This window comes from Centroberyx affinis, unplaced genomic scaffold (assembly GCF_046629955.1).
Source record: "Centroberyx affinis isolate AG114_WGS23_722 - 3 ecotype Tasmania unplaced genomic scaffold, CSIRO-AGI_Caff_v1 ptg000533l_1, whole genome shotgun sequence".
Classification (NCBI taxonomy): Eukaryota; Metazoa; Chordata; class Actinopteri; order Beryciformes; family Berycidae; genus Centroberyx; species Centroberyx affinis.
The window spans coordinates 57,501-73,229 of record NW_027279181.1 but is presented as its reverse complement, the minus strand read 5'-3'; the positions used below and the strand labels follow the sequence as shown (position 1 = coordinate 73,229).

The window sequence follows — 15,729 nt, the reverse complement described above, 5'->3', positions numbered from 1 at the left end:
ATATAATGATACACATTTTACACACAATTAGCATGTGTCAAAAAATGTCCCATTCCTGCACCTCCATGTAATTAGATCATCTGTATTGTTACAGTAACTTAGAGCTCTTGTTTTCCTGCTTACATCTAGTCTACTGTATATCATCAACTGCAATAAATGCATCATATGGTTTGGCTGTTATGAAATAGTGTTCCAGTGGTTGAAAAACAGCTGAATGTGAAATAATCTAAACACACTCACTTCATAGCTTCAGCACAGAAAAAAAATGATATAAGAACAGATATACAAAAACTCATAGAACAATAATGAAGAATCAACACGTTTGTTGTCAAAAAACATTTGATTACAATTGTATTTAATGTTGCTTCTGTAAAAAGAAGGCCTCAGAGTTTCTACATTTCTCTTTTTTGTCTTCACTTCAGTCTTTTATAGGCTAGTAACACTTGCGACCCACACCTGTAGCGTGTAAATACAAAGAGTTGTATAAAGCAAGCCTTCTGGGCTTAGATAGTTTATAAATGTGGCCACCCGAGAACATATCAAACGATAACAAATTCACCTTAAAGCCAATACTTGTAGTGGTTCGTCTTTTTGCTTTTTTTTTTTTTTTTCAAATCATACATACATTCATCATTGTAATGTAGACCATATATTGCTTTTTCATTTTCGTTTTGTTTCAGATCACCGATTAGCTGGGCGGCTTGTGGAGATGTGAAACAAGAGTCCCTCTGCTGCTTGGTCCAGCTTGGAGTCCATGGAGCATGGAGTATGGTGTCCCATCAAGCTTCAGAGAACCCAACAACGTCCCTCTTTCCTTTCATCAGGCAACTACCAGCAATCCCAGGATTTTTCTGCTTCTGGCAGTCACAGCAAATGACAAATACCCAAAATACTGCTAGACACTCCACGACGGAATCTAAGTTACACTCCACAAGAATCATAGATCTCCTAATAAAGACATTGTTTGGCTCAACAATTACAATGCGCTTGACGTAGTGGATGACGACTGCTATACCTCACTCTAAGAAGAATACAAAAAGGTGGCCCCCCTTGTTATTAACTTTTTTTTTTCTTTTTAAACAGCTGTTTCTAAAAGCCAGCAAACCCCCTAGCGTTTTTAATACACAAGTATGTGGACAGAAAAAAATCAGAAAGGTCTTTTTTTCTACCGAACCGTAGGTCAAGTCTCTCGGTCGCTCTCGCCCACTGAGTAGAGCTCCCCAAGTCTTCTGAAGCGCGGACCCCACTCTCTGAGGTAGTCATAGTTCTGGTCCGAGTCCGACGACGCCGTCTCCAGCGAGCTGAGGGAGCCGGCGATGGATCCCCGGCCCTCGTATCCGTAGATCTGGATGGAGTCGTAGGGCGGGGCCGTGGGGTCGTTGTCCGCCTCGTGAAGCCGCACGTTGATGAACTCGTCCACGTCCACGCCGTTGGGGCCCGAGTGCTGGCCCGCCCGGGGCATGAACTGCAGGTCGGGCTTGATGTCCTTGCGCGGCAGGTAGCCGTTGATGCCGTCCGGGTTCTGCAGCGTGGCGATGTCGAAGGCCTCCGTGTCCTCCTCGCCGCCTCCCTCGTCGTCGTACCGGATGATGTTCTCCCTGACGTCCTCGTCGTCCTTGATGATCAGAGGCTCGTTCTTGTGTCTCCTCAGGGTCACAAATAGCACGACAATTACTGTCAAAAGGAAAGAAAGAAAGAGAATTCTAGGTCATGCTTTGACAAGCAGTGTGACAGATGAACTTTCGGACACTGTAAGAAGATTAGGTCCATTGTGATCTGATTGCGTAATTCCTCATCTAGGTCTGTAAACCTGTTTCATAGTAATAGCTATGATTAATGTTATGATATGAAGTAGAAATACACTACCTAACAGTAGTATAATGCAGGCCAGAATGGCGATGAGAGCTCCCATACTAAGGCCGATAGGCAGGACATAGGCCTCCACGTTGCAGGACTGGACGATGCCCTCCTTGCTGCATCCACAGACTCGGATGGTCAAGGTGTTGGTGCTGCTCATTGGCGGATTCCCGTTGTCTGTCACAATGATTGGCAGGAAGTACATCTCCTGTTTCTGTCTTCGGAAGGTGTCGTGCTTGGCTAGAACACTGATTGAATTGTCTGTTGGGGGAGAGGTAAAGCCAGAGATGAACTTTTGCGAGGATGAATGAAAAAGCCATTACTATTCATGATAGCGACAGACTGAAGTTCTATTATTAAACTGTGTGAAGATCAGTGCAGCGTGAGGGTAAACTAATTTCACATCAAGCGATCACGAGGCTTTTTTAGCGTTCTCACATTCCAATACTGTTGATGGATTTCAGCCACCTTCCTTTTTCCACGACAGCCCAATTTGGGAATCCTGATGGAAAGCGAGCCCGAGTTTGTCATCCCCTTTGAAAGCCGAGGAAATGAAGGGGCCGCGGCAGGCGACACTGACTTAGAAGATGGCACATGTCGACCCAGAGAGGTGCCAGCTGCTCTTTGATGACACTTCTGTGAAGCTGTCTGCTCATTAGCTGGCTCTCCTTACCCCGCTCACATTATCAAACACTCGCATTCCCATAAGAATCTACTCCTGCTGATCTTATGGAAAACGTACAAGATTTCTGATAGTCTAACCTTTGCCTCTCTGCTTGAGGGTGCATTGAAGTGAGAGGGAAAAATAGATCTGGTGATGTACACTATGGCGAGACAGGCCGTGTTGAGACATCCGTGTTGACAGACCAAACTTATCAAAAGGCGGAGTGCTTCACGATAGGATTGTTTGCTTTGCTCTAGCTGTAATTGATGTGAACACAGGCTCAAAGTCTTTCGTACTAGTGCTGCCACAACACGGTACGCTCTGCTTTGTGAACATTGGCATGTCCTATTTCATTTGGATCATTCATTAGAAGAACCTACTATACTGTAGGAAAGCATCTGGGCTTGTCCTTATATAAACGGGTCATTTACATTTTCTCTGCAACTATTGAAGGTAAAAATAGAATTAAACCGACATTTCGCACCCCTGAGCCCATCCACATAAGGAGACCGCTGCTCAAAGAGTAGGACAGTCTGGTACTGTAGATCACCTTTAAATAGATTTAACTAGCACAAAAATACTGTTTTTTTATTCAGATAAATTACCCGTGTTTCATTACTCACTGACTGATGGATTCTGATGGAGACGTTCGATACATTGAAACATTAGTCAGTTTCATCTTACCAAAAGCAAAATCTCATTTGAATTAAAGCTACACTACGTAACTTTGCATGCTGGAGGCATCAAATGGCAGTGAAAGGAAACTGTGAAAACATTTTGAACTTCAATACCCCGAAATCCTGTAAGGTGATGTCAGCACACAAACAGCACAGTTCAATGTTGCCAATCCGGCTGGTCTGTGACGCTTTATACCAAAGGAAACCAAAGGGACGAGAGACGCAAAAGATCTAACATTGGTCTGGACAGAGCCTCACTCACTGCTGTTTGGGAGACAGTTTGTATTTCACCCTTAAAGGAATAGTTCACCCAAAACTGAAAATTCTGTCATCATCTACTCCACCTGTGTTTCAACTGGCATGAGGGTAGGTTTGTCCATATAACACACAGGGAGGTTGCCAGCACAACTCCATAGCAGCCTTCTCCAAAACAACTGAAGTCAGTGGGGACCAGTTCTTCAGAGTTCCAAAAAGACCTACAGTATATTTACACCATCATTTAGTGCAAATCTTAACTACAGCTGATTGACTTGCAACAAATCATGGTGTATAGGTCTTTCTATTCACAGTGTGATTGTTTGGCTGTTTTTGTTTTGGAGCTCTAAAGAACAGGTCCCCATTGACTTCAGCTGTTTTGGAAAAGGCTGCTACCAAGTTGTGCTGGACTAACAAATTTCACCTGTGTTTCATTTGGCATGAGGGTGAGTAGATGATGACAGAATTATCATTTTTGGGTGAAGTATTCCTTTAACTCTCCCAACAGTGTTCATACCTGACACCAGAATTTTATTTGGGCAAATAGGATGAATCTGCTGCATCTGAGGGCCCCGCAACAGAGAAGAGCGTCCCGCCAATGGGACACTCTTCGCTGCTGCGGTCCTACTTTGTCATTTAGGCTGATAACGCTTTGTATCTTTACACAACAATCTTGCCTAGTGTCACTTTAAGTCTTTATGAAGCTATACCCAGAGACCACAAGCTATGTAAAACAAATAGAGTTGTCAGAGTCCTCAGCGTCTTGCGTACAGCTGGTCAGAACCATAGCCCTTCTCCCCGGAGTGGGCGACCCCTAACCTCTTCACAGCACAATCCCTACAATTAGACTCATCATCGCAAACAAAAGCAGCACACAGAGGCTCACGGGGGCCTGACACTCTTCAGTGAAGTGTCTCCCACAGCTGCCGATTCAGATAGAAATAGTCACTGAAGTGCTGGGGGGATATGGTGCGGGGGGCCTCCTCTCGTGTTAAGCATTAGCAGTACCGTACACAAGTGGTTGGCATTGGGTATGTTATGGTATGGAGTAGAAACACATAACGCAATTAATTCCGTTGCAGGCACTGGACATTGTAAGGAAAAGTACACCCTTATGTTGCTTGGTCTAGCGGAAAGATGTGCTTATACTGGTGAAACATTTCTGGTGGGAGTTTTATCTGTAATATCATCTTAAGAAACTATTAAATCTGCTCTTAACAAAAGGGCAGGGTTCATGTACCTGTATGCCCCTTACAGTTTGATCCATGGTAAGACGGCCCGGTATTCTGGGCCGAGCTCATGTTCCACATTCTTTGTGGCGCTTAACTCGAAGTCTGGAAATCTTAAACAGCACTTCACTATTGAATAAAATCCCATCCAAAAGTGGAGGGATTTTTTTTCTTTCAAGTTCCACTGTGCATTCAGCTATCCAGGCACCACCATTCTTCTTTTTTATGATTTATGAAAAGAGGGCCAAAGAAAGGGATTTATTGGTTGCTAAGACACGCATCCCGGGGATCGTCCAGCAGAGTTAATATTTGACCAAAGTCTAAAAAAAGATCAAATACTCTGTGATTTTATTAACCACAGACTCTTTGATCTTAGTATTTTGATGTCTAATTGTTTAGATTTTGTTTTGAGATAAGCAAAGGAATATTTTTTCAAAGGGGAATCCTTAAAAATTTTGAAGAAGGTATATACTATTTTTTTTTTTATATCTAAATAACTCTCTTCTAAGATAGACACGAAGACAAGAAGAAATTTAGTCTGTTCTTTGGACAGGTTTTTGCTGGATGTGACGCATGAGATGTGAATAGTATTGGCTATTTCTTTACAAATCCCTTTCTTTCTTCCTGCCTAATGTGCTGTCTGTGGTTCTTACAATGGCATCTTATTATGTTTGCCACCTAATGTACCTGTTTCCACTGTGTAAGGTTTTCATTCCTGATAAAAAGAGAGCCAGTCCATTTTAATGTCCTGATTTTTTACGGACTCCTTTCTCTGCCAAACGAGAGACTGCAGCTCCTATGCGAGCTAGCCTGCAGCCTCTGCATCAAAACAGAAGGGTAGTACCATATGAAGATTTTTTTGCCCCGAGCCGAAAGCATTACACAACATCGGCACGAACGCAGCCTCTTCAGAGCGAGTGACGGAGGGGAGGCGCGAGAAGAGGAGCGAAATAAAGAAAGAGAGAAACGGCAAATAAACCAATCAAGAGTATTTAGCAAATAAATTTAGTGCCATCTGCCACGCTGCAACAGCTCCCAGGAAGTCACCCTACATTGAGCCGCGAGACTACCAGGAAAAGCCATTTGGATCCCATTCATTTAGTTTCCCTCAAAACGCACTGGGGAGTAAAGAGAAAACTGGTGTCCAGACAATTTCACATCTGCTAATTGTGAGCTACACTGATCCACCAGATTTCATCTCCAGTGTGGCTAACATGCCTCGGGATAGGGATTAGAATGAAAAGCCGTCGGAGGAATTCGCAGAAACTTCAGTCACACGAGAGCTACTTTTTCTGCGTCTTCTTTTCTTCCCTCACCTTGGTTGTTTTTAATGGTGAAGTTTGGGTTGTTGAGCATCTCCGGGACGAGGCGGTAGTCAAAATAGTGGCCCTGGATCGGGTCGTCTTTATCCACGGCGCTGACAGTCTGGATCACCTGCGTCGAGACAAAAAGACACACGGAGGGAGGGCCCGAAGCCATTAGAGGAGTCAGGCTATTCATTACTTTGTTTTTGCCATCACAAATTGTCTCAGTGTAACATTGGCTGGCTCACACCAGATGAAATATATGCCCTATTCATTCCTGGAGTTTGAGATTATTATCAAAGAGGTCCTGTCTAGTCTGGCACACTTTCAGGCTCCTGGCTCTATCTGTTAATCTGTCATCATAGGTCTTATCGTGCTGTATGTCTTTATGATTGATTGGAAATTAGAATTCAGGCCCCGCAGTCCCGTTTCCCTTTTTTTTTCCTGTTCCTTTTTTTCCCCCCCTTTCAGTAAAGCTCCCTATTGTACGCAGGTCCTCTGAATGAGGGCGATTGATGGGAAGGAGAATGCTAAGTACTTGTCCAGGATTTTTGGCTGGGGGAAGCATTGTGCCATCTGGAGGAGGACATGAAAGACAGTCTTGAATTATGATCCACTCTGATCAATCCTGACTGCTCTCATTTCCCCTTTGCTCCGCGCACACTGTGTCAAGGGAGGACCGTTGCGGGGGAAAAAACGGACGGCGCTCCCACCTCCGTAGTTTCCCGGTGAAATAAATAGGCTATAATTCACCGTGGTCAATCATTACAGGGGAGGGGAGGGAGAGAGAGAGAGAGAAAGAGAGGGATAGAGAGAGAGAAAGAGAGATAGATTGCACGTTTGATAGATGGGCCCCTTCTTTCCTTACCTGTCCAGGTTTTCCATTTTCACACAAGAAGGCCTCGTATTCGGTGGCAAACTCAGGGGCATTGTCGTTAATGTCCATTACTCTGATGGCCACAATTGCCCTGGATATCTGACTGTGGTTTCCTAATATACAGATAGATAGATAGATAGATAGATAGATAGAGGAGAGGGAGAGACAGGAAGAGGTAGAAAGATTAAAAAACATTGAGCAAAGTATAACCGGATAAAACAAGGTTGCACAGGTAAATTCTCTGACCCAGTTTTAATTTTTTTTTTCATCTTTATTTCTCCCTTCATTTCCGGGGCTGATGGGAGGACAGATGATAAGCCACATCAATCTAAATTTTTCGCTGGTATCATCATCCTGCAAAACAGGCAATCTAGGCACAAGAAGAAAAAAAAAGAAAATATATATATATATATATCTCCCATTCAAAGTGCTTTTGAAATCCCCTGTACACTGTAATGTTTAAAACATGAGGGTTAAAACATGCATATTAATGAGCCAATGGCAGCTGAAGTCTAAAAAGACAATAAAAGGCAGTTTAATTAGATTAGATTTTGATTGGAATTATTCATCACCGGTAATTGACAGTCCCTTTCGAGAGTCCCTGTAAACGATTGTATTTATTAATCAGTGGTGCAAATGCCAACTTTAAAAGCAATTATCTATTAATTTGGACCCCAGAGGGCCGTGTCACTGTGGCCGACGACACCGCTGTTGTTTAGCCGGGGCCACACGGCTCGTCCCCGGAAAGAAAACTGCTCTAGTTTAAAAATGTGAATGACAGTCTCTTGATGTTTTGGCACAGGCGTTAAGTTATGCTGAGCAGTGAGGCTGTCTGTTAGAGTGACAGTGGCCAGTCTGGAGGCAGACGCAGCCGATGTCATGAGCACTCCTGAGAAAATCAGGTCACATCTGTGGAGTTTTTGAGAACGCGCGAATCTTGACACAAAAAGTAAGTAAATGTTCTAACTGGCCTGAAATTAAACAGTGGTAATACACGAAATCCTTGTGGTTTTTTTTATTTAGTCTCCATCTTTGGCGCTCAGCGCTCATCGCTGTGGTGTTTCTGCACTGCACTTCCCAGAGATCACCTGTCAATCAAACAGTGTGTCCAGTACTGTGACGTCTTTTCCTTGGGTTTTCTGTTGATGCAGTTTGAGTTTCTGTAGGTGGTACTTTTTTCTTTTTCTGTCATATTATATTAATTTGCCCTGTAGAGCAGTGATTCTCAACCATGTTCATATCAAGGACCGCTTATTTAGTCCACATTATGGCCACAGACCCCCATTTGATGAGAGTTTGTCTCCTGGACCCAAATCTGAGAATATTTTTTTTTGTTAGATATGATTTTCTCCGGAATTCCATGACTATCTGTATTGTAGGTAGAGAAATAACACTGCAACTATGATGAAAATAGTCATTATTCTACATTCTCTAATTGTGTTAACTTCTTGTAAATGAAATAATGGTGAAGTTTAACAATTGATCAATTTGCTGGGGACCCCCTGGAACCCCCTCAAGGACCCCTAGTGGTCCCTAGACCCCACGTTGAGAACCACTGCTGTAGAGAGTATCTAAATGCCACTATGAAAATATTTCATAGTCATATGTATATCTATATATCTATATATATATATATTCCCTTTAACAACTAGTCATGGAGTGGTGGACATGTGCCCCAGAAATAAATGCCCACCGGCGGGCCCAGGAGACGAGTCGCAAAAGAGAGGTAAGCAGAGAGGAGAGTGGAAATTGACAGTCTGATAGACAGTGATAGATGGATAGAGTAGAGCAGAGAGAGAGCTAGAGTAAAGAGCCCTCCCCTACAAAAGTGACTTTGCCTCAGCGGCAGACGGGGAATAGAATCTGATTAGTCAGATGTCAACTGGTGCGAGGCGGCAGAACGCGCCTCCGTTTGGGTGGCAAATGGCACCGGGATAGAACTGGGAACACATCTATTCCTTTTCACGCCAGAGAAGACACCCGCCTCCCCCCCCTTCCCCCGCCCGAGAAGAACAGCAAACTGCCATATTTATTTTGGTAAATTCCTATTAGGTGTGCTCAGAGACGCCGCTATCTCCAGCCACAGTTACTTTGCCAGCGGGCAGGAAAAACGCAGTTTAAATGTATGGCGTGCAAGACGTGACAAGACAAACACCTTATCGAACGAGACACATTCAATTTATCCAACGGGCTGCTATGATGCCGGGGTTTTTTTTTTTTTCTACTGCGTTGCGCGGCCAGAACATTGTGACTGTGTTCTGGCTGACAATTAATGTGTGTTTCCTTTGATTAAGAAAAGACAGAGACAGATAGAGAGAGAGAGAGAGAGAGAGGGAGGCAGAGAGAGAGAGAGATAGGGCAGGGGAGGAGAGAAGGAAAGTTACAAGCTGTGTAAATTTCTATTCCAATAGCTTTAAGGGGTACATTAAGTTTTATCACAACATACAGCCCCCCTGAAACAATCTGTATGCAAATAAAGCCTTACATATGGTTTGAGCTGTTTGTAGCTCTGCCTGCAAGATTTTCGACGTAGTCAGTGAGTTTTGCGCTTCGCAGATGTTCTTTAATCTGTAATGGATGCTGGCGTTGGAGCAATCCACTGTGGAGCATGTCTTTAAAACTGTTTATTTGATACGTCTTAATGTTCTTGCACTTCCACAAATTGACTACTGAGCTGTTTAATTCAATCAAAACTCAGCAAATTAACGTATTTACTGCCTCTGTGGATTCAAACGCTAATTGTTTGTGCCGTATACTCGCCGAGCGATTAAAAGCGATGGTTTAACAAAGCGCCATACTGTCGCGCGGAGGATTGTGTGCAGCCAGCGGGGCCGGGCCAGCTCCTTTGACTGAGGCGGGCCCGCGAAGTCCTTCAGAAGACTCGGGTCTCCCTGGCAGCTCTCGGCTTTTAATCTGCCGGGGTGATTTTTGAAAAACAGGAGATTACCGTTCATTGACAAAGAAGCGCGGGGGGGGGGGGGGGGGGGGGGAGGTTACTTACGGACTTCCGTGGCCGTCACGGTGATGTTGTGCCACATGTCGGTCTCTCGGTCCAGCGGCTTGGCGAGCGTGATCTTCCCGTCGTCCACGTTGACATTGAACTGCCTCTCGAGGTCCGTGTGCCGATCGATGAAGTACCTGCCGGGACAAGCGACCGTCAGAAATTTGACACGGAACCTAGAGTCTAGAGTCCACATCACGCTGAAGACCGTGCCGCCGAAGCGCCCTACACAGTCCCCTCGGGGCGGCTGTGGCTAATGGGGCCTTATCCATCAAGAGGGACCTGTAGATTAATGCACATTAAAAGCAGTAGGAAGTCAATAATTATCATCTGAGGAGTAATTACAGCCTTCGCATTAGCAGCGGGGGGCGTTAAAGCCCGATAAGGTCCGAGAGGCGCCCCTCTCGCCGCGGTGACGCCTTCCCCCTACAAATAGACCATTAGTACATGTTATGTCAGGGTAAGAGATGGGGTGGTGTTAACCCTGTTTGGGATCTGTCAGCACGCAATGGCTCCCAAAGGCTTTGCATTAATGAGTTAGGACAGCGCAGAAGCTGTAGGGTGGGGTGAGGGGGTATAATGAATGTAATGGAGATGAACCTTTGACCGATGCGTAATGTGTAACCTTGACTGATGCTATATGTCTTGTTCTGCAGGCCAAACCATAAAGTATGTGGTCGGACCCAAGTTCAGGTCCTCGTCAGTCAGGCGGGGCACCTTTTTAGAATTCATCAACCGTCGTCCCGAGGGCTGCATTCCTAAATCCTTCCACTTGCCTCATTATTGACTGCGTTTACATGGACTTGAGTATCCTGGTTATCGGGATTTTGAAGTATCCCGTTTTTGTGTTTGCGCATGTAAACATCATATCCCGATTTCAGAAACCTGGATAAGCCCTTATCCCGGTTGAAAATCTGATTATGCTAGCTGGAGTACTCCAAAAGAAACCGGGATCCTGTTGCATGTAAACATCTTATCCAGGTTTCTGACCGCTGCCGACTACCTGCACAGGTGCAGCTTCAGCCAAGAGACGGAACAGAAAAACACAAACAATGGCGGCAACGAGAGCGATGAGGAACAGAGAACAGAGTTTTGTCTTTCAGTGGTGAAAGAATGAAATATACTTGGCAGTTTAGATGGGAGAAAGCACTGAAATGCTGACCTATTCAAGTCTGTAGTATACAAGCTACAGGACGGCGGTTTCCCAACACGGACAGTGGAGCAAGTCAGGTCACGGTGGAAAACACTAAAGAAACTTTACTACATGGCCAAACATCAAAACAAAACAGTCAGATTAATTTAAGGTTAACAGTTACAGAGGAATATCAGATTAACGATTTCAAAATTGCTGGTTTGTGTTGCAAACATCACAGGCGCCTGTGCAAACAGCATGCAGTAATCAGTAACCGGGATACTAGTATTTATCATGTATACGGGGATATGAATAACCAGATTTCTCTGTGTTCCATGTAAACGCCATATCCCGAATATGATCAAAACCGGGATAAGCCTCATAACCGGGATACTCAAGTCCATGTAAACGCAGTCATTGTATCGACTCTGACTGTGGCACAGTGACTTCGAGACACGGTGACTCAAACTCAAAATCGGAGTTTCGGGAGGAAAGAGAGGGAAGCTGCTCTCAGAGGAGACGGACGCAGACAGAAGCACTTCCAGATGGCCACTCACTTCTCGCGTCACTTCGCCGTGACTCTGAGGCGTCGTACAGCGTTTCTAAATACAACGGCGAGTCACCAAACTTCCCCCGGAAGACTCCAGCAGCGGGGTGCGAAATCGGAGGGGACATAAGAAACTGTGAAATCTCTCTTTTCATGTCGCAGCGCGCGCACGCCGCCAAGTCTTAGGACAAGCCCACACAAAACGGACCGAAATAAGAAATCTGTCATTACGGGTCATCGTTCGTTTCACACGTCCCGTTTGCCATTATGTGTGCCTGTCATAAACATCCTACTCACCCAAAGCACAAGGCCCCCGTGATTCACGTGAGCTAATTACACCATGTGCCACACAGGCGCTTGGACAACTTCGGGACAAACTGTCCCGCGTTCTCGTTTCTCGCTTGTCTCACTCTCGCTCCCTCCCTCTACAATCTCCCACTCTCCCTAAAACCGTTATTCAGTACGAGTCAGAGAGGTTTTTTTTTTTTCCTCCTCCTTCCTTTCCCCTGTCTAGCTGGTGCTCTAGCCATTTCTAATCCAATCCCCCTATCCAATTCCCAGAGGTTCTCTTTCCCCCCCGACCCCCTTTCCCCCGCGCAGACATCCCTCCACCACCAGGAGCCCCGCTCACCCCAGTCTCCCTTCCTTCCTAACCCTGGGTCTCATCCCATCTCACAGTGGAACTGCTCATCCCTATCAGTGGAGACCTGTTGACAGGAACCCTGCAGTTTTTATACGAGAGAGAGGGAGGGAGAGAGAGAGAGAGAGAGAGAGAAGAGATATAGACAGACAGAGAGAGAGAGAGAGGGAGAGAGGTGAAGATGGAGAGAGAGAAATAGAGAGAAAGCACCATAAAACACAAAGACAAAATCACAACAACAATTTAGACGAGAGGGTGGGGGGGGGTGGAGGCTATGTGTGTGTGTGTGTGTGTGTGTGTGTTGGGGGGGTGTTGGCTGCTGCTTATACAAGAATGGAGGCGAAATGAAATAAATAAACCGCTGGCCCAGATTCCAATTGTTGGGGAGATGTACCGAGCCGTGACATTTCCATTTTTGAGATGAAATGGTGTAAAATCCTCTAGACGCCGGGCTGGAAGAGGTCCGCGAGGACTCTCCTCCCTCTCCTCTCCTCTCCTCTCCTCTCCTCCCCTCCCCTCCCTTCCCCCCCTCTCTCTCCCTCTCGCCCCGCAGACGCAGAGCACTTTCAAGACAGGCAGACAGCAACAAACCACCTGGGAGCGAGCCTCTCTTCTGCAGACTGAGTGGATCCCAGTCAAACTCTGACAGCCTCACGTGGAGGCGAGGAGACAGACCCTGAAATGTTCTGCCACCTGTCAGTCAAGCTGACAGCGTGATGTGAAAAGAATTAAAAGCAAATAAAAAATGATCTCCAGTGTTGGACGTGCGCGGCTTGCCTGAGTGTGATGTGAGCGTGTGTGTGTGTGTGTGTGTGTGTGGATATCGTCTCTTTTCAGCTTTTCCCCCCCATACTTCCCCGCGCCTTTAAAATGGCATTGGACTGACCTCAATCCGGCCGCTAAGTAACGTCACGTAGACGCTGTGTTTTTGCGCCAACCGGTTTACAGCGGCGTGACGTTCTTAAGGCGAGAGCGAGCGATATCCAGAAGTGCTCAGCGTCTATATCAAAAATAGATTGATAGCCAGTATGTGGGCTAATTAAATCATCAACACCCGTCATTCACACATCAGTGTGATGGTAGTTGCGCTGTGCGTCTAAAAACTCCAACACAAAAGCGGGAACAGTGAGATAACTAAGAGTCAATCCTGTCAATCAAAGCACTGTGACGTCTTTTTCCTCGGATTTATTGTTTTTTCCCAGTGAAGAGCTACCAGTTTAGAACAACAAATGTAAAAGCTTTCATAAACCGGCTATAGATGTATGCCTACGGTATGAAAACGGCACAGATCATTACGTTAACGATAAAACGAAGACATGAAACAACAGCAGATGATGTCGTCTGATCTCGGAAACCTAATTGGAGGGAAGCGATGAGCCAAGCTGGGACGAGACAACAAGCTCGCCGCGGCAATCGGCGACATCTGCCGCCATTTACGACCGTGAGCGCCGGTGACGCCGCCGTGGCAGAGGCTCAGCGGCACAGTGAGGCAGAGCGAGCCCGCTGACAGTGATTCAACCGAACAGAGGACTGAATCCACCTCCCCGCCGCGGGAGGACAGAGCCGGCGGTTTCGGAGACGGCGAGAATTTCTCTGTGACCTCTAGTTATGTGGCATAATGTCAATAAGAGGCACTAAAGGTCAAGCAGCCGTGGAAGGGCGTGTGTGTGTGTGAGTGTGTGTGTGTGTGTGTGTGTGGGTCCATGTGTGCGAATGTGTGACACTGAGTGAATGTGTGCCTGCGTGTGTTTGCGGAAAAAGGGGGGGGGGGGGGGGGGAGGGGTGAAAAGATTGAGAACAAATGTTTTTTTTTTTTTTTTTTTTGTTTCCGCAGAGAACAAAATGCCTCCATGACATTCCTGCTTGTTATTAGGTCAGTAATTCCACTGGGAGGATCACAGATGTAGAACTAATTTCGCCGTCCCCTGCATGCTGACCAGTTTTTTTTAATTTTTTTTATTCAGGTTGGATCTCAGACCCCGTGCAATTTTTTTTTTCTCCCCCTCAAAAAAAAAAAAAAAGAACCCCAGCAAATAAACACAACCAAAAATATTAAAAGTGAAAACCGGCTTCCGCCAGAAAGAAAGGTCTGCTTGACATTAAATTTCCATTCATTCCGAAACCATCTCTTTTACATGACTCCTTGTATTACCATATGCAACATGTCAGCTGTCAGCTGTGGTAAAACAGCGTAGGAAAAAACCTGAGGAAAAAAAACAGACAAGCTTTGCAGAATTACTCAGCAAGACCTGCAACTCACTCCCCCTCACTGCTATGATCATTTCTAATACGCCTTACTGGCAGAAAAAACCCCAAAAAAAACCTTTACGTTCGTGCTGTTTCCTTCAACAGAAAATGAAAATGAAGATGATGAAGGGGAAAATGTAAATCGAGCTTGTTTTAAACCTTTCGAGGATTTTGGCAACGCCTGTCACACCGCAGATAGTTTGGAATAAAATACATTCGCTTAGTTTCTCTCATCAGACAATGTGGGCACTGCTGCCAGATCTGCCCTTACAAAAAAGTCACATGGACACGTTGGTTTTCATAGGTGAACATGTGAAATTTCCCATGACTTGACATTTTCACCTGTGACGTCTCTCTGCATGTGAAATGAGGTTTTCACATGTGAAAGAAATATTGACATATCTAATAGCAGGTGAAAATGTGAAGAAATTACATGTTAAGTAAAAACTGACATCAGAATACAACTTGAGAAAACCAACATGTCCAGAAAGCACATGTGCTTTGAACTCAGATGTGTGTGAACATGACATGTCTAATGGCAGGTGAAAATGTGAAAAAAATGTGAAAAAAAAATTGATGTGGCAAAAAAAACAAAAACACTTCATCTGGAAATAGATATTGTTTTGCATCTGATGTAAAAACTGACGTCAGAATACAACGTGAGAAAAACTGTTCACATGTGAAAACCAACATGTGTCCAGAAAGCACATGTGCTTCGAATTCACATGTGTGTTTTCACATGTGAAACAAATACTGACATATCTAATGGCAGGTAAAAATGTGAAAAAAAAAAAAAAACCCACTTCATCTAGAATGTGAATTCAAAGCACATGTGCATTGAATTCACATTGGTTTTCACATGTGATTTTTATGTGAGTGTGAGTCAAATAGTATTTCCAAATTATTCTTAGCATTTGTCGTAACTTACTTGGATTATTAGACAGGTGAGCTGTGTGTACCATGAAAAAATGACAGAAATTTTAGTCAATTAAATACACTTTTGATTGACGACTCACTATCTGAATCACCCTGATACACTCATACCTCAAACCTCAAACCCATCTGCTGTGCCAAGTAGATTGAGGTTTATTATAAATCCGTTTGAATCCAGGACCAGCATGTACTATGATGCAGTCTTTGCCTCATGATCTAAGTCACACTTTTATCCTACTCCACCGGAGTAAGATAAAAAAAAACATCAAGGAACATTTTCCGACAAATCCGGCAGGAGAAGTCAGACAACTCCCAACCTCCCGAGTGTCCGTCCAAGCAATGCCAAATGTCACATCCGTGTTTGTT

At 44.9% G+C, this 15,729-nt stretch overlaps 1 protein-coding gene across 1 annotated transcript in view; it reads right to left on the bottom strand.

Moving 5' to 3' along the window:
* Positions 1-1,122: 1,122 nt before the first annotated feature.
* The window catches only part of cdh8 (cadherin 8), a 60,010-nt gene continuing 45,403 nt past the window's right edge, over positions 1,123-15,729 (bottom strand). Inside the window, exons 5-9 of the mRNA XM_071517874.1 lie at positions 9,865-10,001; positions 6,855-6,976; positions 5,999-6,116; positions 1,867-2,118; positions 1,123-1,674 (exon numbers count right to left, since the gene is read on the bottom strand). Coding sequence (XP_071373975.1) covers positions 1,181-1,674; positions 1,867-2,118; positions 5,999-6,116; positions 6,855-6,976; positions 9,865-10,001 — 1,123 coding nt within the window. The 3' untranslated portion in view covers positions 1,123-1,180. The remainder of the gene's footprint in view (positions 1,675-1,866; positions 2,119-5,998; positions 6,117-6,854; positions 6,977-9,864; positions 10,002-15,729) is intronic.